General features: G+C 43.8%; 1 protein-coding gene across 2 annotated transcripts in view; it reads left to right on the plus strand.

Annotated features, from left to right (window-relative positions):
- The window catches only part of VPS13A (vacuolar protein sorting 13 homolog A), a 350,725-nt gene that overhangs the window by 289,822 nt on the left and 38,959 nt on the right, over positions 1-21,944 (plus strand). For both annotated transcript variants that reach the window (XM_056523518.1, XM_056523526.1), the window contains exons 58-64: positions 5,685-5,754; positions 6,301-6,409; positions 7,872-7,985; positions 8,406-8,551; positions 8,636-8,717; positions 10,568-10,681; positions 15,040-15,115. In XM_056523518.1, the coding sequence (XP_056379493.1) occupies positions 5,685-5,754; positions 6,301-6,409; positions 7,872-7,985; positions 8,406-8,551; positions 8,636-8,717; positions 10,568-10,681; positions 15,040-15,115 (711 nt within the window). The remainder of the gene's footprint in view (positions 1-5,684; positions 5,755-6,300; positions 6,410-7,871; positions 7,986-8,405; positions 8,552-8,635; positions 8,718-10,567; positions 10,682-15,039; positions 15,116-21,944) is intronic.

Raw genomic sequence — 21,944 nt, forward strand, 5'->3', positions numbered from 1 at the left:
GCATTTTTTCTGGGACCCACAGTTCCAGAGGTGCTCTCACCTGCTCTTTGGCGGTCACCAAAGATGAGGGTCTTTAGAACTTCCTCTTGAAATTGCAGGTATGTCCCTGTGTTGCCAGCGTACTGGTAACCTGTACCATGGAGACTGCAACTTTTTTGTACCATACTCGTGTTTTCCGCATGGCATTATATGGCTTGAGGACTTGATCAGAGAGATCAACTCTCTCCCCCCTCCCCCCCCCCCCCATATACCGATTGTAGTCCAGAATACAATCTGGCTTGAGGACCGGTCCCACGGTACCTTGCACAGGGACAGGGGTGCTGCCATTCCCATTAATTGTGGTGAGCATAAGGACATCCCTCTTGTCCTTATACCTGACCAGCAACAGGTTTTCATGGGTAAGGGCATGGGACTCACCCCGAGGGATAGGACTTTGGAGAGGATAGGAAGGAAGACCTCTTTGATTCTTCCAGACTGTCCCACAAGCGACCGTGGATCTGGCAGCAAGGGATGTGAAGAGAGGGATACTAGTATAAAAGTTATCCACGTAAAGGTGATAACCTTTATCTAGCAATGGGTGCAAAAGGCCTCAAACTATTTTCCCGCTAACACCCAGAGTGGGGGGACATTCTGGGGGTTCAATACGGGAATCTCGTCCCTCATACACCATAAACTTGCAAGTGGACCCTGAGGTACTCTCGCAAAATGTATACATCTTCACGCCCAACCGCGCTCGCTTGGTAGGGATGTATTGCTGGAAGCTGAGTCTCCCCTTAAAGCTGATGAGAGACGCATCAACAGCGACCTCCCTTCCAGGGACATAGGCCTCCCAAAATTTGGCCCCGAAGTGATTGATGACCGGCCTTATTTTATACAGACGGTCATACGTGGGATCAGTTCTGGGGGGACATTCCGCATTATCAGCATAATGCAAACATTTCCGAATGGCCTCGAACCAGGGACGAGCCATGGCTATATTGAAGAGCGGGGTCTGGTAAAGGACGTCCCCACTCCAATATTGCCTTACACTGGGTTCCTTGACCAGGCCCATATGCAGCACGAGGCCCCAAAATGTCCTAATTTCAGCTGCATTGACTGGGAACCAGCAATTGGACCTAGCCAAGAATGAGCCCGGGTGTGCGGCAACAAACTGTTTGGCATACAGATTCGTCTGCTCAACCATCAGATTGACAAAGTAGTCGCTGAAAAAAAACCTGAAGTAGTCCATTTCAGTGAACCCGACGATGTCAATCTTGATTCCTGAGTCGCCAACAAACTCAGGAATCACGGGCTGGCTCATTCCAGACAAGTTCTCCGGTACCAGGCACCAGTGAACTTGGATGGGGGGCTTGACTAGTATGAGCGCCAGGGGGACTCATACTAGCATTGGGCACAGGGTCAAGAGCAGAGGAGGTTTGCGGACTCGCATGGCGGCGTCTCTGCCGCCTTGGTCGCTCATTATCAGAACTAGATGATGAGGAGGACGAGGAAATAACGAAGGTGTGGTCTTCCTTGTCCTCTGAGGCGCTTTCAGTGTCAGAGACAAGTATGGCATATGCCTCCTCTGCTGAAAACGCCCTGCAGGCCATTTCCCTTCTCTAATGGGGGGTGAAGTGTATATATGTGGGGGGAAAAAACTTTATTTGTGTATGTGCTGCGTGTGGTGTGGTGTGGTGCGATAATACCTCCCTAACCCGCCCTAACCTAAGTAAACCCGCCCTAACAGAAAAAATATAAACTAAAAAGGGAAAAGAAAATAAAAAAAATTTAAATGGCGCAAAAAAAAAAGCCCTGCGCCAAAAAAAAGTGTGTACCTAATAAGTGGTGTGCGCACCGATTAGCACTTGTTGGGGGCAGGGAGCACAGAAGTCAGTGGGGGGTCCGTCCGTTCAACCCAGAACAGTGGCTGGTGGCACGTACACAGACCCCCACACAAAATACCCAAAAAATAAAATAATATAACGCTCAACCCCGACAAAATGCGCTCACCTGAACCCCAAAAAAGCTTATCTGTGATAAATCACTGACAGCGGTGGGGCAGGCCGCACACAGAGGTAGGGTCTGTCCACACAGCACAGGCTTTCTACTGGTGGCACGGACCGCCTATAGGTGCAAAAAATAAAAAAGCTGCTATAACCTGAAAAAGCGCTGATCAGTACTATGGGACTGATCAGCACGAGTGGGCTTTAGCTAACAGTGGCGGACCGCTCTTTTATAGCTAAGAGGGTCTGGCCACACGTTAAGCAAAAAAAAAAGGTCTGCGCCAAAAATTATTAAATACGCTGGTGGCAGACCGCAGCGACCCAGTAGGGCCGGGGTCACGCAGCTAAAGGTGCTACGGACCCGCGGACACCTACGGATAGGACGCTGAAAAAAAAAAAATGTATATCTTTTTTTTTAACTCCTAACTGTCCCTACCTAATCTAAAGCTTACCCTTACTGCTTTCTGTGCCAAGGGGTCAAGGGGGTACTTTTTTAAAACTTTTTTTAATATGAGGGGGGAGATTGCAGCACAGGGCTCTGTCCTGCACACCAGATCTCACAGTAAGGGTGGGCAGAATGGAGCAGCGTGCTCCTGATCCCACCTCCCCATACTGCAGTGATTGGTGCGGTCCCTATGGCCGCCCAATCACTGCTGTACTGGGGGATGGCAACAGTGCCGCCCCCCAGTACTGTATGGATGATGATTGGTGGTGTCTGTTACACCACCGATCATCATCCTTATCCGGGTCATGGGGTCACATGTGACCCACATGACCCAGAAGCGCCGCAGACCGCCGGTGTGTATTTACCAGCGAAATGCGGCGATTGCCGATATGAGGGGATCTCAGCATCCCCTCCAGCAATGAGACGGGATGCCTGCTGAATGCTTCCAGCAGGCATCCCGATCCGATCCCCGCCCGGCGGGCAACGGGAACCAGAATCGGCAAAAATTTCCAGTGATCGCCGATCTCTGGACCCCCCTTGGCGAAGTGCCAGGATGCCTGCTGAATGATCGGAATTCTCACGGGCGTACCTGTATGCCCTGCGTCCTTAAGGACTCAGGATACAGGGCGTATGCATACGCCCTACGTCCTGAAGAGGTTAAAGGGGTATTCCATGAAAAAAACTTTTTTTTTTTTTCATATCAACTGGCTCCAGAAAGTTAAACAGATTTGTAAATTACTTCAATTAAAAAAAAATCTGAATCCTACCAGTACTTACCAGCTGCTGAAGTGGAGATGTTCTTTTGTCTGACAAAAGTGCTCTTTGCCGACACCACTGTCCAGAGCTGGAGAACTGTCCAGAGCTGGAGAGGTTTGCTATGGGGATTTGCTGCTACTCTGGACAGTTCCCAGAGAGCACTGTTGTCAAACAAAAGAACAACTCAACTTCAGCAGCTGATAAGTACTGGTAGGATTAAGATTTTGTAATAGAAGTAATTTACTAATATGTTTAACTTTATGGAGCCAGTTGATATGGAAATTTTTTTTTTCATGGGATATCCATTTAAACCTTCCACAGGGAAATGTTGGCGCTTCCTGGGGCAATACCTGCCTTTCCCCCCTCTCTCAGGTGGTGTACCGGCATTCCGTCTTTGGTTTCTGGTATGGCCATCATGCTACTCTCTCCCATAGGGGATGCAGTTGCATAGGAGGTGTCCTAGCTGACATTGTGCAGTTTCTGTTTTGGTTTCCAACTGTCACATTATTCCCTTCCCATATATGTTAAGTGTGCTCTCGGTTTGATGCCTCTCCAGCGGTCTGGAGTGTCTTTGGGGTCTTCCTCTTTGTGGCACTCCTGTTCGGGCTTCCAATGGCTTCCTGAGTTTCCGTGTTAGCCCTGGTTGCAGCATGTCTTCCATTCATTTGCCTTGTTGTTTTGGTCGGATTGTAAACTCAGATGGGTCCACTCTGTCCTCCTCTCAGTCCCTTGTCCTTCTGTAGTGTTCCTTCCATAGCCAACGGGTCTGTTCTGACCACGGGGATCCCAGGCTTCGGTCAGCCTTGTTCATCCATGCTTCACTTGTGTCTGCAAGTGTTGGGCAGTGTGGTGGCCTCCATGGTTGTGGTGCCTTTTACACTTTCTTTGTCTCTCCATTGCCTCATTGGCTCTCCCCTTGTGTATGTCACTCTCTTCTCTGGTCACCCCAGACTAGGACAGGTCACCCCAGACTCTGTCCCTCGGTATTCTTGCATTGGCCAACCTTCCAGGCGGCTGTGGTATGCCTCAGTTACGATCTGCCATTACAGAAGTTTTGAAGTCTCTGGCCTGAGTGAGACTCCTGTCCCGACCATCTACGTTCCCCACAGAAGGCGGTTTCTCTGATCCGCACTACTACCTCTGCACGGTGGTCCTGCATTTTCTGAGGCCGTGTGGACCTCATTACCAAGGGCGTTTCAGTCATGCTGGTAGACTGCCCAATTGCGGTCCTCCTCGTCGCAAACATTCTCCCGCTTTTCCAGACTATGAGGACCTGCTCTTTCAGGGTCCTCACTTACACTGGGCTTCTTAGTGCGGGAAGTCAACAGTATGCTTTGTGCCGTAGCCTTCTTCCTCCTCTAGATAATTCCGTACCTGCCAGGCTTCCTTTGGGTGGAGTTAGGGCTATGGCCCTCTCTCCTTTTTTTTGTGGTCTTTTCCGGCCATGTGGTCTTTATGCTTTGGCATAAAAACATGTTTTGCTTTGGATCTCTAAGGACGATTTTCATCTTTTTCTTTTCCAGAGGTTTCTGGTTTCCCCCCCCCCCCATTTTCTAGCCTTCTTGCTATGCATGCCTAGCTGTTCCTTCCAGGTGCACTCCAATCTTCAGCCTAAGTCCTCAAGCTGAGCCTCTTCGAGACATTTCCCTCTTGAAAGTTGGCGTTCCTAGTCATGATCTCTGGATCAGAAGAATCTCTGAACTGGGGTCCTCTTGTCGCTCTCCCTTTTGTATTTTTTCCAGGCCACGGTGGTCCTGCGTCTTATTCTGTCTTTTCTCGAGAGGTTGTTTCTTCTTTTTCGAGAGTCCAGTCTCTGCAAGAGGAAGGTTCCTTCTTTTCGGGTCCTGGCCCACTCCACGTTGTCTGTGGGGGCTTTCGAGCGGTTAGTTACTTTGTTTCTTTCAGGGTCCGGGGTCATGTCTGCATTCTCTTGCAGACAGATGTGGTTTAGTCTCCGGACTGACCTCCCTTTCTCTGGCGGTTGTTTTTCACACCCCAGAGACTGCTTTTGGACGTCCCATGGTCTGTGTCCCCGAATGAAGCGATTGAGAAAAGGTTTTTTTTTTTGTACTCACTGTAAAATCTGTTTCTTGTAGCCTTCATTGGGGGACAAAGCTCCCTCCCATTTATAGTTGCCTTGTCAAGTTAATTGTGTGTAGGTTTCCTTTGGAATTTTTGTCCTTCGGACGTATCTCCTTTGTTGGCTTTTCCTACTGCTTTGTGACACAACTGCTTAGCTCCGTGCTAGTCGGTGGGTATATCCGACTTTTTTTTTTCCTTCGAGTCAGCCTCCTAATAGGAGAGCATATACCCATGGTCTGTGTCCCTAATAAAGGCAACGAGAAAGAGATTTTACGGTGAGTACAAAAAATCGGAATATCATAATTATGTGATATAAGCTAACTGTAATGGTGGTGGGGAGCTTATTTTAGCCATGCAGCTATTTCTTTATTTTACAATGTTTTGGACATAACCAAGTGAAAATGTAAATGTTTTCACAGAACCCAAACCTTTCACTGATGTGAGTATTGTGATGAGAACAGCTGGACATTCTGAAATATCACGCATAAAGTAAGTTGAAATGCGAATATTGGTAACTATTCAAGATATCATATAGTGATGAAAAATGTTTACAACTAAGAATTAACCTGCACTTGTTGCAAAACTAAAATCTACATATTTTACAATTATTTCATGCAAGGTAAAGTCCTAAATGTTTTCACAACAAATGAATTTACTAATTTGTCTGATGTGTTATTATGGATATGGAAATATCAACTTAATCTGCTGCCATATGTAAGAGTAGTATGTATCTACTCTTATATATGGCATATTAGCTACAGGTCCACACTCCTAGTAGCCAAACAGGCATCAGCAAACAAACTGACAAGCCCCTGTGACTGCATGTATCCCCAACAGCCTATCAGTGATAGGCAGAAGAATCGCTCCCCTTATGAATACAGTGGAGAAACTATTATCCTAATGCAGAAGCAGTAAAAATAAGACAGGAGGTACATGCTTAGGTGAATAGTTCAATTATTATTTCTACCTTACTGTGTAGTAGTCTTAATTATGTGGATTTTTTTTCACACTGTATGTTGATGGTTTTTTGAACAGATATTTCAAGGTTTTGATACAAGAAATGGATTTGCGGGTAGATCTTGGATTTTTGTATGCCCTTGTTGACCTCTTTGCACAGAGTGGTGAAGTGCCTAAAGATCAAGCTGTAAGTCATCTGCATTTCCTACATATAGTAAAATTGTCAAATAAGCAGAAGAATATAAGCCACCTATTTGCATCAGTGGATTTGATTGTATACTTTTTTGCTTCAAACTTGAAACTTGAACCGAATTTTCATGGAAATGTAAAAATGTATTATTAGCCATGCCCTGTATTAAAAAAGTGAAAGCCGTCAAAAATACCTCCCCGGCGCTACACCTGTCAGATCTTTCTTGTCCTGTTATTTTTATTTTTTTTTCCGTGCGGTGGAGGTATGCTGGCTTTTATTATCTTAATGCAGAATGAGGCATGTACTACATTTTTACATTTCACAAAAAAAAAAACCTCCTGTAATATAAATGTAGTTTCCAACTAGAGTTGCTGTGACTGTCTCAACTCTTTAACTCCTAGCTGTCCCTTGGGGATGTGGCATCAGAAATTTTTTTTTTTTTTTTTTCTAATTTTCTATTTTACTATATATCTAAATAATCCTGAAATCTTGCAGTTTCCATTCTGGCCACTAGGCCTAAAACTAATCTGAGGCTTTCAGTTCTGTGCAGATTATTTCCAAGCAGCATCCTTCTTCTCACAGACAGGAAGGAGTACAGTAAAAGGAGACACCAGTATATAGCTAAGATACACACAATAGCTGATGTTCACAGATCAGTAACCCCCCTACCTGTAAAATGACTTCTGAAAAAAATCACAGATAATGTCCAGTAATGTTTCCAATTTATGTGCATGGAATAGGTTCTATCTCTTGTTGCCTATGCTGTAAAGTATATTCTAAATGCTGTTAAAACAGCTCATGCAAGAGGGCTTCCCCATAGTATTGTTCAAAAAAAATTTAGTAAAAAAATTTTAGTCAGAAAGTAGAAAAAAAAAACATGTACAGTATCTGGGTCTGATAAGTAAAAAAAATCTACGTAATACATTCCCTTTAAATCTAAATGCGGTTAAAACAGCTCATGCAAGATGGCTTCCCCATAGTATTGTACAAAAAAAATTAAATAAATACATTTTAGTCAGAAAGTAGAAAAAAATATATGTACAGTATCTGGGTCTGATAAGAAAAAAATAATCTATCTAATACATTCCCTTTAAAAAAAAAAAATGTGAATAGTCTTTATTATTCTTTTGATCTGTTGTTCTGTTTAGTCTGCTTACGGATTAGTGTGCTTTCTGTTTAGTGTGCTTTACGGATATGGAATATTTTCTTTAAAGAAGTTAAATGTAGTTGATGCTGATAAAGTACAATTGTGTTCATGAATGCCTATAAATGTGTCTGTGACTCAGCCTTTGCTGCTTTCACTTTACACGTTATACTTTTTTTCAGATATTGGTGAAATGGGAAGCACATTTAAATGACGGGCTTTTTAAATATCCCATTGTAGTAATAGCCAAGATTAGTTTTTTTTGTTTTTTCAGTCAGATTACTATTGGTCTTTATAAGTTTCATTTTGTTGTAGGTGGAGCTTTTCAAAAAGGACATAGAATCTCTTCAAGCAGAATTAAGCACTGTGTCTTCAATCAGTGCTTCTCAGCTCAGCCTTTATGAACATTTTCACATATCACCTATTAAGGTAAAAGAAAATGTACTTGAACCTTCTTCTTTAAAGTCTTATTTTTATTTTAAAGGGGTACTCCAGGGGAACTTATCAGACACTGAACTGATCAGACTCGTGTGGATAGGGGATAAGTGATTGTTCTAGCAGACCTTTGGGTCGGAGTTTGAGAAAGTGTAAGTAGAACGAGCCCCGAATAGAAGATCATGGGGGCCCTTAGCAGTCTTGTGGATAGGGATTAAGTGTCTGATGAGTTCAGTTCCCCGGACTACCTCTTTAAGTGTTTTACAGCAGAGGTGTAGATATAGAAGGTGCAAATGTATCAGTTGGAACAATTCCTAGTGCATGAGGAATTACACGTTAGGCATTCTGGCCCAAGCTTTAGGTTTAAGCAATAAAAAAACAATATTATATTGCCATCTTCTACTTTTTTTGTAGCTTCATTTAAGTTTTTCTCTGAGCACTAGTGGAGATGATGGAAATAAAGAACTTCGAGATAAAGAGCTTATACCTGTTCAGTCTTTAAATCTTCTGCTAAAGAGTATTGGTGCCACCCTTACAGATGTGCAGGATGTTGTGTTCAAGTAAGTACTATCTTTCTTCGTTTGAATATGTTAGAAGATTTGCATGTCCTTGAAATTATTGTATTTTTTTGTATTCATTTGCAGGTTGGCATTTTTTGAGATTCAAAATCAAGTTTATTCTAGACAGGAACTGCAGTGGGAAGTCATCAGACATTACTCAAGACAAGTGAGAAAATAACTAATAAGCAAAATGTTATATTTTACACCCCTAACGTACATTGACACGCTTCTCCCAGCAGTAGAGAATACTTTCTGTCCCACACACTTTTTTTTTCTCTTTTAGTAGCCATAACAACACTATTTTCTGTACTTTTGTCATATTGTTTTTTAACATTAAAGTCTGTTGCTCTCTCTCTGAATTTTAATGACTTCCTTATGTACAGGGTGGGCTATTTATATGGATACACCTTAATAAAATGGGAATGGTTGGTGATATTAACTTCCTGTTTGTGGCACATTAGTATATGTGAGGGGGAGAAACTTTTCATCAAACTTATTGGGAATTCCACAAGAAAAACAATGATGTGCTTGGTTTTAATGTAACTTTATTCTTTCATGAGTTATTTACAAGTTTCTGACCACTTATAAAATGTGTTCAATGTGCTGCCCATTGTGTTGGATTGTCAATGCAACCCTCTTCTCCCAGTCTTCACACACTGATAGCAACACTGCAGGAGAAATGCTAGCACAGGCTTCCAGTATCCATAGTTTCAGGTGATGCACATCTCGTATCTTCACAGCATAGACAATTACCTTCAGGTGACCCCAAAGATAAAAGTCTAATGGGGGTCAGATAGGGAGACCTTGGGGGCCATGAAACTGGCCCACGACGACCAATCCTTTTTCCAGGAAACTGTTCATCTAGGAATTCTCGGACATGACACCCATAATGTGGTGGTGCACCATCTTGCTGGAAAAATTCAGGGAACGTGCCAGCTTCAGTGCATAAAGAGGGAAACGCATCATCATGTAGCAATTTCGCATATTCAGTGGTCTTGAGGTTTCCATTGAGGAAGAATGACACCACTATCTTTGTACCCCATATACCACACAATACCATAAATTTTTGTGTTCCAACAGTCTTGGAGGGATCTATCCAATGTGAGTTAGTGTCAGACCAATAGTGGTGGTTTTGTTTGTTAAGTTCACCATTCACCTAAAAGTTTGCCTCAGCACTGAAAGAAATCTTCTGCGTAAACTGAGGGTCCTGTTCCAATTTTTTTTTTGCCCATTCTGCAGCACCTAAAACTACAGATACTGGAAGCCTGTGCTAGCATTTCTCCTGCGGTGTTGCTATCAGTGTGTGAAGACTGGGAGAAGAGGGTTGCATTGACAATCCAACACAATGAGCAGCACATTGAACACATTTTATAAGTGGTCAGAAACTTGTAAATAACTCACGAAAGAATAAAGTTACGTTAAAACCAAGCACATCATTGTTTTTCTTGTGAAATTCCCAATAAGTTTGATGTGTCACATGACCCTCTTCCTATTGGAAAAACAAAAGTTGGATTCAAAATGGCCGACTTCAAAATGTCCGCCATTGTCACCACCCATCTTGAAAAGTTTCCCCCCTCACATATACTAATGTGCCACAAACAGAAAGTTAATATCACCAACCATTCTCATTTTATTAAGGTGTATCCATAGAAATGGCCCACCCTGTATATAAGTTATTTGAACTTTACCATGTTTATGATAACTATGTTCCTGAGCTATACCTTAGAATGCTGTTACATACAATATATATACATAATTTAATATACATTTTTCATCTGTATAGAAAATCATAGCTTCCTTTGCTGTATTATATTGCAAAGAAAAGGATAAAGAAAGTATGCCAACTCATACCAGATGATTAAACGAATAAGGGCACATAAGCACATTTGGTGATTTAATGTATACATGGGGTTCATTCCAAAGGAAACGCCAGACAGTTCACAAATTTTATGTAAACACAGTGATATATGTGATTATTTCAAACAATGTATAATTTTTTGTTCTTTTCCTCCGTAGGCTATAAAACAAATGTATGTTCTTGTGCTTGGACTTGATGTGTTGGGGAATCCTTTTGGCTTATTTCGTGATCTGTCGGAAGGGGTGGAAGCATTCTTTTATGAACCTTACCAGGTAAAGCAATGCACTGTTTTAAGTATTAGATTATATAAAAGTCATTGTAAACTTGCCTAAAAAGATGCTCTGGAACTGTAAGGTTAAAGAAGCGCTCCTGCAATTTCTTTTGTTGAGTAGCAATTAAATATTCTTGTGTATGCCTACTGAAGTTGATGGGCCATTTATGTGTTTGTCTGCCACCTTGATTTCTTCCCTATTTAATCCTTAATGCAACCTACATTTGCCATGATGTCTCTGGCTTGCCAGATGCAGATTGGGCAGAGTCTATCCACTCTGTACTTAAGATCAGCAAGCAATAAACCATAACATAGAAATTCCATCCCCTAACTTTGTTAGCTTTAATCTGTATCCTTGTGAAAAGTCATAGGCTACACAGGAGATTCTCAAACAGCAGAAGGAGTGGAATGTGAGTCAGGGTAATTTTATAACTCTGCAGCAAATAACTGTACACTTCTGGAGTGTTACATAGGGCACAATATATATCTTAAGCAGCATTGAAATTGCAGGCGATCTCTGATCTCCTGTTCACAAATGAGAGTAGAATCTCTGGCTGCTCCAATAGTCATGTTTAGATAAAGAAATATGTTTCTTGGGTGTCTAATTGGGGGACACGGGTACAATGAATATATGCTGCTCCCACTAGGAGGTTGACACTAAGAAAAAGAAAAAAAAGATGTCAGCCCCTCCCACCAGGCTATACTCTATCTCTGGGACTAAGCTATTCAATTTTACCTTAATATCAGTAGGAGGAGGACAAGGGTGTGGTTGCTCCAGATTGGTTTCTGCTTTCATTTGTACCTCGTTAGTTTTTTTTATTTTTACAAGCTTCCAGAATGGGCACAGTGCCCCTTCCCCCTCCGCACAGCCCTTAACTTTAGGGCACCAAAAAAATGTTTCAGTATCTTCATTAGTAAAAATAAAGAATAACATACTCTTTAAAAAAAAAAAAAAAAGAGCACAGCTAATCCAAATTAAAAGTAATACATTTTGTATGCTTTTTATTCACCTCCCTTATTTCCTGTTAGAGGAGGACCTGTGGCCTCTCCAAATATGATGATTTTTAATACCTCTAAAGCTGAGGTTGCTCTGAGTCCAGTGTGCTCTTATTTTATGAATATGCATGCTTCAGTGAGGAGCTGGGATTTACCGTACATAGGGGTTGTGTTAGAGTCTGTGTGAGTCTCAGGTAACCTCTCATCTCATACTATCCATAAAGTGTAGAGAATGGTGAGGTTTATAGTACCTGCAGAATCATTTTCTCTTCCAATCCCTCATGTTTTTTCAACTCCCTAGAGAGGAGGCAGCCGCCATGTGTGCTCGCCTGTGGAGAGTGAGAGAGTGCCGATCTAGATCCCAGCCTACTGTCCCGTGCTGGGAATGATTTGTAGTGTAAAGGCTGCTGGTCCTGTCAGTGTGTAGAGCTGGAGCAGTACACTGGAATTTACACACCATGGGCTCCACACTGACAGGACCTGCAACCCTTACGCTACAAACCATTCTCAGCACAGGGCTTTGAGCTGGGATCTGGGGTTGCGCTCACTTGCTCTCCACAGCAAAACACACTGGGTGGCTGCCTCTTCGCTTGTCTCTGGAAGTTGAAACAATATAGGGAATCGAAAGAGAAAAGGATTATGCAGGTACTATTGCCACCTTAATTCCCTGCACTTGCAGGATTTACATCCTACTGCCTGAGACTCACTTAGCCAGTGCCAGCTCATCCCTTATGTAAATCACTGCAGCATGATATGCCCATTTTACATATTCACTGAAAAATATTTGAGGAGGTCACATGTCCTCTTTATTTCTGCTTTGATATATTTTCAGAAACAGCCCCACTCTTGTATAATAGGCTGTGTGTGGTATTGCAACTCTGCTCCATTCACTTAAAAAAAAAAAATCTTTTTTTTATTTTTATCTCATAGCGTTGCTTTAACCCCTTAACGACATTGGACGTAAATGTACATCATGGTGCAGTGGGACTTAACGCACCATGATGTACATAATGTACATGACTTACGTACGTAATGAAGGGATCTAATCATCTATAATGTCGGACAGAGGTCCCCTCACCTGCCTCCGTCCGTCTCCAGGGGGCTTCTGCTCTGGTTGATCGAGCAGACCAAAGCAGAAGATCGCCAATAGCACTGATCAGTGCTACGCCCTATGCATAGCACTGTTCAGTATATGCAATCAATGAATGCAATAAATAGTCCCCTATGTGGACATAAAAAGTGTAAAAAAAATTTAAAAATTAAAAAAAAGTTAAAAAAAATTCACACGCCTTTTTCCCATTTTTATGGAATAGCATAAAAATTAAGGAATAACATATTTGGTATTGCCGCATGCGTAAATGTCCGATCTATCAAAATATATGGTGCACGGCGTAAACATAAAAAAATAAAACAGTACAAAATTGCTGCTTTTTTGTCACATTTTATAAAAAAAAAAATTTATAAAAAGTTTATTCAAAAGTAAAATATATACCGTATATACTCGAGTACAAGCCGACCCGAGTATAAGCCGAGGCCCCTAATTTCAACCCAAAATCCCAGGAAAAGTTATTGACTCGAGTATAAGCCTAGGGTGGGAAATACATCATCCCCCCCTGTCATCATCCAGACCCCCGTCATTAACATCCTCATCATCATCACCGCCTGTCATCATCCAGACCCTCATCATCATCACCTGTCATCATCCCACACACCCCCTTCATCATCCCCTTGTCATCATCCCCACCCCCCTTCATCATCCCCTTGTAATCATCCCACACTCCCCTTCATCATCCCCTTGTCATCATCCCCACCCCCCTTCATCATCCCCTTGTCATCATCCCACACCCCCCCTTCATCATCCCCTTGTAATCATCCCACATCCCCCCCTTCCTCATCCCCTTGTCATCATCCCCACCCCCCTTCATCATCCCACACCCCCCCTTCATCATCCTCTTGTCATCATCCGCCCTCAGTGGTTTTCAACCTGTGGACCTCCAGAGGTTTCAAAACTACAACTCCCAGCAAGCCTGGGCAGCCATTGGCTGTCCGGGCTTGCTGGGAGTTGTAGTTTTGAAACCTCCGGAGTTCCGCAGGTTGAAGACCACTGCGGCCTTCGACATCATCCAGCCCCCTCTCACCCCCATTAGTTCTGTACAGTACTCGCCTCCGCTCGGCGCTGGTCCAGTGCTGCAGGGCTGTCCGGTGAGGCGGTCGTCCGGTGGGATAGTGGTTCCGGGCTGCTATCTTCACTGGGGGCGCCTCTTCTCCGCGCTGCGGGCCTTGAATAGAGGCGTTGCCTGGACGATGACGCAGAAGTACGTTCGCAATGAACGTACCTCTGCGTCGTCGTCAAGGCAACGTGACTATTCTGGGGCCGGGCCCGAAGCGCTTAGAAGAGGCCTCCCCGGTGAAGATAGCAGCCCGGAACCACTATCCCACCGGATGACAGTCCTGCAGCATCGGACCAGCGCCGAGCGGAGGCGAGTACTGTACAGAACTAAAGGGGGTGAGAGGGGGCTGGATGATGTCGAAGGCCGCAGTGGTCTTCAACCTGCGGACCTCTGGAGGTTTCAAAACTACAACTCCCAGCAAGCCCGGACAGCCGATGGCTGCCCGGGCTTGCTGGGAGTTGTAGTTTTGAAACCTCTGGAGGTCCGCAGGTTGAAGACCACTGCGGGTGGAGTGGAGGGCGGCTTATACTCGAGTATATACGGTAAGCAAATAAATAGCGTTAGAAACTATAGATCACATTGCAACAAATGAGCCCTCATACCACCCCGTATGCGGAAAAATTAGAAAGTTATAGGTGGTCAAAATAGGGCAATTTCAAACATACTAATTTTGTTAAAATAGTTTGAGATTTTTTTTTAACATGGTAAAATTATAAAAAGGCATATAACATGGGTATCATTTTAATCATATTCACCCACAGAATAAAGTAAACATGTCATTTTTACCATGGTGTACAGCGTGAAAACAAAACCTTCCAAAATTTGCTAAATTGCGTTTTTCTTTTTTTAAATTTCCCCACATAAATAATAATTTTTTGGTTGCGCCGTACATTTTAAGGTAAAATAAGTGATGTCGTTACAAAGTAAAATTGGTCACGCAAAAAACAAGCCCTCATATGGGTCTGTGTATGAAAATATAAAAGTTATGATTTTTAGAAGGCAAGGAGGAAAAAACAAAAATGCAAAAATAAAATTGGCCTTGTTCTTAAGGACAAAATGGGCTTGGTCCTTAAGGGGTTAATGTAACTAGCGTTTAACAATTTTTTGATTCTGTGCTAAAATTAATTAATGAAATTCAATCTTTTTAGCTTTAGTTGTTCTAATTGTTACATGTTCTGTCTTACTTTCTCAGGGTGCAATCCAAGGACCAGAGGAGTTTGTTGAGGGAATGGCACTGGGTGTCAAGGCTCTTGTTGGAGGAGCAGTTGGTAAGTAAAAAAAAGTCAATACTACTGAATTTCAGTGATCAGGAGTAATAAGGCTCCCATACAGTATTTATAGTTTATTGGTACAGAAATATTTTACCTAAAATACTTGAAAGATGCTCTGAGGGATTGACGTTTTGGGACTGTAAAGCCACTGTAATATACAAAAATCATTGACTTGCTTCTTCTCATGTGGAATATAACTGATGAAGCAACAATGCATCACTGCCAGTGACAAAACTTTGTACATGCTTTACACCACCTGACAGGAAACTTACATTTTTTAGGCCATGCCTTAATATTTTAGCTTTTTAGCTTTTGCAAAAGTTTTGTTTCTTTTAGTTTTTTCTTTAATTTTTTTGCATTTTTATTGCGTTTTTTTAAAAGTATTATCACAATACAAAGTACAAAAATGAACTAACTATAAATGCACGAATTGCCACAAAATGTTATAATAAGGATATGTTACTAAATGTTCTTTCAGTGTCAAACCTAAGATTATATTTTCATCAAGATTGTTATGTGGATTGTTGATGTGTCTACAGAAAAAGCACTATCCTTATTTATCTTGTTCTTCTTTTATTCTATTTTGATTACTATAATTGATTTAGCAAAATACAAATTCAACAAAACCAACCAACAACCAGCCCCCAACGCCAGTCCATAGAGACAAATAACACAGGTTTAAGAAACACAAAACAAATACATTGTACAACTGTGAACTCTCCAAAGATCTCATCCTAATAGAAAACATGCATAGTACATTCCTGGGAACATTTTCAACAATAATGTAGAACCAGAATGTAACTACACCGTTTCAACTCAATTAGTGAATAGTCTTCCTAAAAAAAAAGCAGAAACCCATCAAATTTTTCTTTTCAGGAAAAAGTGTGAGGGGTGACCATTGTCTATACAAGAACCCCACATTTTCTCAAATTTGGCTTTACGCTTTGTGCATAGTTCTTTTTCTAATTTAATGAAAATAGTCATTCTACAGTTGAATGCATATTAAGTAGGAGGTGTTGTTTGGATCAATTTTCTAGCAATTAACTTCCTTGCCTTGGTACAGCATTCAAAGAACAAGATTCCACCTGGAGATATGCCATCCCCAAGTCACCAAACAAACAGGCTTTTGGCTCTGCTGGAATGTGAATCTCATAACACCTATGTATAAGCTGCAGTACACCGTTCCAAATTAATTTCTGCTGAGACCTGTCTTTTGTAAAAACTGTGGGGGTAGTTATCCTATGAGCTTCTAACTGTATTGAAATTGGAGTGCAGCTCACAATTATATTCTGACTAAGATTATTTGGGTATACACCTATACCCTAGGTGTCCAAAGAAGCCTAATAGTACACAAACAAATTACCCAAATTACTGGTACATGACAAAATTAAATTAAATTGAGAGACTGTGTTTCAATAGCATATGAAATTTATTAAAATATGTTTAAAATATATTAATAATATATCCTCTCACAGGGCTCTTGTGGAAGGAATAACAATATAAAAGTATTTAGCACATGTAAAATATAACATACACACTACTGCATATATAAGTTAGTTGCACAATCCGGCATTCGATAATCTGGATTATGGGTTTGCCAGGCTAAAGTCCTTTTCAAAACAGTCAGCCCAAAGTCTGTGATGCTTTCAAGTCTATTTTCCAAATGTTTCTGACCCCTTCTTCAATAGTTTTTAAGCACAACTACTGAAGGAGGTGTCAGAAACATTTGCTATAAGTACCCTGAAATGTGGCTAGAAATACTATAGAAGACGCACTACTGCTATTTGGAGTATTTACCAACCTGTGGGATATCAGCCCGGTGTTCCTATTCCAATTAGCGGATGCCGGTTCCACTATCATTTTCCACCTGTCCTGCCTACTGAGATTGTGCCCCTGACGTCACACACTACTGACATGAGGTCTCTGGTTAAATTAGCTTCAAGCCCTCAAGTTCAAACATCGTGCTGCTTACATCGGGTCCCGAGCCTTTGGACCAGCCTCCGCAGCTCCTGCTAGCGCTCCAGTCACAGCCTCCGCTGACCTGCTCACTGTGAGCTCTTGCCGGCACTCACAGCACAACTCCTCTTATCTCTCCAGTGATGGGGTGATTGTTGAACATATAAGATTGCAGTTTGGCAGGTAAATATACCATTATTTCTCAGTCGGTACCATTGGGGGACACATGGGTATATGCTACCGCCTACTGACCCTGAGCTAATCAGTTTTAGCTTAGTGTCAAAGGAGGCAGACAAAGGTCTGGAGCTTTCCAGGCCTGATCTTTTTTTGTTTTATAGTTAGGGCCTGTTTTATTTATTTTTTAAATCCTTTTTAGTTTTTTGTTTTAAGGTGGGGGTTTAGGAGCATGGCACTACCTGTTCCCCCATATGCAGCTAAGGGGCACAGGGCATAGAGTATGCACCGTTAACCCCTTCCCACCAATGGCCAGCACCTGGGGTTGCACCTTGGGTCCAGGTCCCCCTATCTTCCCTGCTCGTCCTGCTGTCTCAGCCTGACACAATCCAGGTGACTAAAAAGCTGGTTGAAGACGTCATCAGGTAAGTATGGCGGAAGGTGACTTCCTTTCGTCCCTTTCAGCCATTTGCATCGGGACGCCCTCCCAGACAGGCGCACTCCCAATATCGGAAAGCCCCTTCTTTTAAGGCACGTCCTTCCTGGAAGTCGGACAACTGCTCCGGAAGTTTCACTGCCAAGTCTAGTACCTGTAAGCCTTCCTCTTCCTGAAGGGGCGCCCCCACCCGCATCTTCTTCTCGGGTGGGAGGTCGTTTTCCCAAGACATTTGGCTGGCTCAGGTTCAGGACTCTTGGGTACAAGACGTCATTTTGGATTGTTATCTGATAGAAATTGCTTGCATCCCCAGGGATCGCTTCTTCCGATCCCGCTCTCTTCGTTCCCCTTCTTTGGCAGTGGCCTTTCAGGTCTCTTTAAGTACACTCCTATCTCAGGGAGTGATAGTGCCAGTTCCGCCAGGGGAGCGTTTTTTAGGGTTCTACTTGAACCTCTTCTTCGTTGCCAAGAAGGAGGGCTCTGTCTGCCCCATTCTAGACCTCAGGTTCCTCAACCGCCAATTGCCACTCCGTCACTTTCGAATGGAGTCTCTCTGATCCGTGGTGGCCTCCATGGACCAGGGGGAGTTTCTTTCATCGGTGGACATCCAGGATGCCTATCTCCACATCCCTATTTTCCCGGCCCATCAGCAATTTCTGAGCTTCGCTGTCCCGGAGGGTCACTTTCAATTTGTGGCTCTCCCTTTTGGCTTAGCTACGGCTCCCAGGGTCTTCACCAAGGTCATGGCAGCAGTGATTGCCATTCTTCGGAGCCGTGGGATCTCAGTTCTCCCCTACCTGGACGACCTTTTGATCAAAGCCCCGTCCCGGTCCTAAAACCTGGAGAGCCTTCATCTCACGCTACAGACTCTGTCCTCTTTCAGCTGGGTGATCAACTGAGAGAAGTCTCACCTGTCCCCCCTCCCAGTCTATTTTTGGGTCTCCTTTTTGACACGGCAGCAGCCTGTGTTCATCTTCCATTGGACAAACGGCGCTCTCTGCAGCAGGGCGTCTGTCGCCTACAACGCCTCTCCCTGATTCCAATATGTTTCTGCATGGGGGTTCTGGGCCGGAGGGTGGCTGCCATGGAGGCGGTTCCCTTCGCCCAGTTTTATTACTGCCCCCTCCAGCTGGCCATATTGGCCAGGTTGGACAAGTCTCCATTATCCCTGGATTGGAGGATACTTTTGCCCCCTGCTGTTCGGTGTTGCCTTCTTTGGTGGCTCCATTCTCCCCTCCTTCTTCAAGGAAGGTCCTTCCTTCCCCTCCACTGGCAGATTGTCACGACCGATCTCCAGGGCTGGGGAGGTGTGTTTCAGGACCTGACAGTCCAGGGTCACTGGTCTCCTCCAGAATCTTGCCTTCCCATTAATCTGCTCGAGCACCGGGCCATCTTTCTTTGCCTCCTCCACTGGGAGATCCTCCTTTAGGATCAGCCAGTCCGTGTTCAGTCGGACAATGCAACAGCTGTTGCATACATCAATTGCCAAGGCAGCACGCGATGTTGCACGGCGATGGAGGATGTCTCTCGGATTCTGATCTGGGCCGAGGCTCGTGTTCCCGCTCTCTCAGCGACCCACATTGTGAGTGGGGAGAATTGTGAAGCGAACTTTCTCAGCCTCTCTTCGGCGGATCTTGGGGAGTGGTTTCTCCATCCGGATGTGTTTGCACAGATGTGCGATCTCTGGGGAACCCCGGACGTGGATCTCTCCGCGTCTCGCCACAACAGGAGGGTTCCCCGCTCTTGCTCTGGCAGTGGATGTTCTGGTCATTCTGTGGTCGTCCTTCCGTCCCGCTTACCTCTTTCCTCTTCTCCTGCCCAGGGTTCTTCAGAAACTCTAGGCGGAGGGCGTTCCTGCCATTCTGGTGGCTCTAGATTGACCCAGACGCGCGTGGTACGCCAATGTAATTCGGCTGGTCGCCACGTACCGTTGCGTCTTCCACTTCTGCCCGATCTGCTCTCCCAGTGTCCTCTGCCACCCCAGTTTACTATCGCGATAGAAAACGGAAGAACAACAAAAAAACGGGGCACTCTCTTTATTAAAATGTCGTCAATTAAAAAAAAAGACCCACCACCTCACCTAATGTGCTGTACTGACCTGCTGGGAGGTTGCGACAGTGCAGGCCCAACACTGTTGGGAAGTATTGGTGGAGATCAGTGGATGCAGTATGCAGCTCTATCTCTCCTATCCGTGTCCTCTAGGGTACGGAATAATGAAGGAATAATAGGTAGATAAAAGTGGGGAATTTGGAGAGCTCTCCTGCTAACAAAGGATGGACTCAAGACGCCACGGTTGCACAGGACCATTTATTGAAATGTTTTTCTGACAACGTGTTTCGGCGCTCACATGCGCCTTCATCAGGTCCACAAACAATTACTAAAATGATGGTAAAATAAATATAAATATACATGTCAACCATGATGAAAATTTAAATAGTTTAATATAAAACATTGGAAAATACATTGTTTTTTTTTTTTTTAAATCAGATAATTTTTATTAAGGTTTTGTTTTAAGACATAATAAAACATCAACATGCAATCCCCAACAACTCCCCACCCCCCACAGAAAACAAATCCGTCTCATCCCACCTCCACACAAGCTCTGCAGCCCATAGTAGAAAAACAGCATAATCTGGCTCCCCCAATTCCATGATAAAAAGACAGGTGAAAAGGAGAACCCATTCCCCCAGACCCAGGCATAATCACATCATCAACCGGTTCACAGCAGGACATACAAACTCCAAGCTCCACACACATCAGGAGGGCAAGCATAGCCACAAGTCACCTCATCAATAGCACACAAGTCGTCCATTCAAGACACAACTACACACCAGAGGGATGCCTCCATTTAAGTGGCACTCACAGGGGGGGGGGGGGGTCAAATTTCCGTACCCAGGGACCCCAGATACCTTCAAATTTCCGTTCCACTTTGCGCTTGACATAAATTCCTTTTTCCAACCTAACCACATGTGTTACTCGTGTTATGAGATCAGCCACCCCCGGAGGAGAGGATCTGATCCAAAATTGCTCTATTAGCTTCCTGGCCTGATATAAAATTCTCAGAATCCCCAGCTCCACCACAGAAGGCTCCCGACTGCAGCCTATCAGTCCAAGCAAACATTCCCTGGGATTCCTAGGTATAGTCACACCATACACCGATCGAATGAGCTGCAACACCCCAGTCCAATATGCAGTCAAACAAGGACACGACCACATCATATGTACAAGGTGTGCCTCCAACTCGCCACACCTCGGGCAAGCAGAGTCAGACCTTACCCCTATCTTATGGAGGAAAAGTGGAGTTTTATATACCCTATGTATAAAGAACAGTTGAGACAACCGGAGAGATTCAGATACCGACAGAGTACCAATACAGTACTCCACTCCTCCTCAGTCAGAACCCCAAGATCCCTCTGCCATTTGGACCTAACCATCAGAGGGAAGCCCTCGTGATAAAATGAAAGCAACTCCCCATACAACCAGGAAATCACTCCAGCTGAGTCTTGCTTCCGTACAATAGATTCCAAGACCCCATTGGACTGTATAGTTAACAGGCCCATCTGATTCTGTGTCTCATAGGCATGGAGGATCTGCAAATAACGATAGGAGGAACGTGGTAGGGCAAACTCCTCCTGTAAGTCCTCAAAGGACCGAATTACCCCCTGATCAGCCAATTGACCCAGTTCACAGAGTCCCCTCCTCTCCCAGAACTCAGCATCAGCGTAAGAATTAAAAAAAGGCAAGCCAGGGTTATGCCACAGCGGAGTGAAGGTAAGAAAACCGGTAATACCTACCAGTTTTTTTGCGTGGCCCCAAAGCTTACACAATAAACGAGTCGTAGGAGAGGAGTCCGGTGGTCTGGTTAGGGCCCCAATCTCCAAGATGTGCAGTGGTATTCTGCCTCCGTGCTTAATCATAAACAGTCGACCTGTATGGCCCAATGTAGATAATGCAGCCCACCCTCTCACCTGATGCAACTGTGATGCAGTATAGTATAACCACGGATTTGGTAGAGCAAGTCCTCCCCCTGATTAATCCTGGCAGTCTCTTCCCCCCCCCCCCCCCCCCCAAACTAATGTCTGAAAAGTTGTTGAATCTTTTGAAAGTGGGCCACTGCAATCCAAACCGGAGATTTCTGCAGTATGTACAACAGTTGAGGCATAAGGACCATTTTGGCTAGATTAGTACGGCCCACCACCGAGATCGGGAGCTTGCACCACACCGACACTTTATGAGAGCTCCTATCTAGAAGGGGGATCA

The sequence above is a fragment of the Hyla sarda genome, chromosome 1 (assembly GCF_029499605.1).
Source record: "Hyla sarda isolate aHylSar1 chromosome 1, aHylSar1.hap1, whole genome shotgun sequence".
Classification (NCBI taxonomy): domain Eukaryota; kingdom Metazoa; phylum Chordata; class Amphibia; order Anura; family Hylidae; genus Hyla; species Hyla sarda.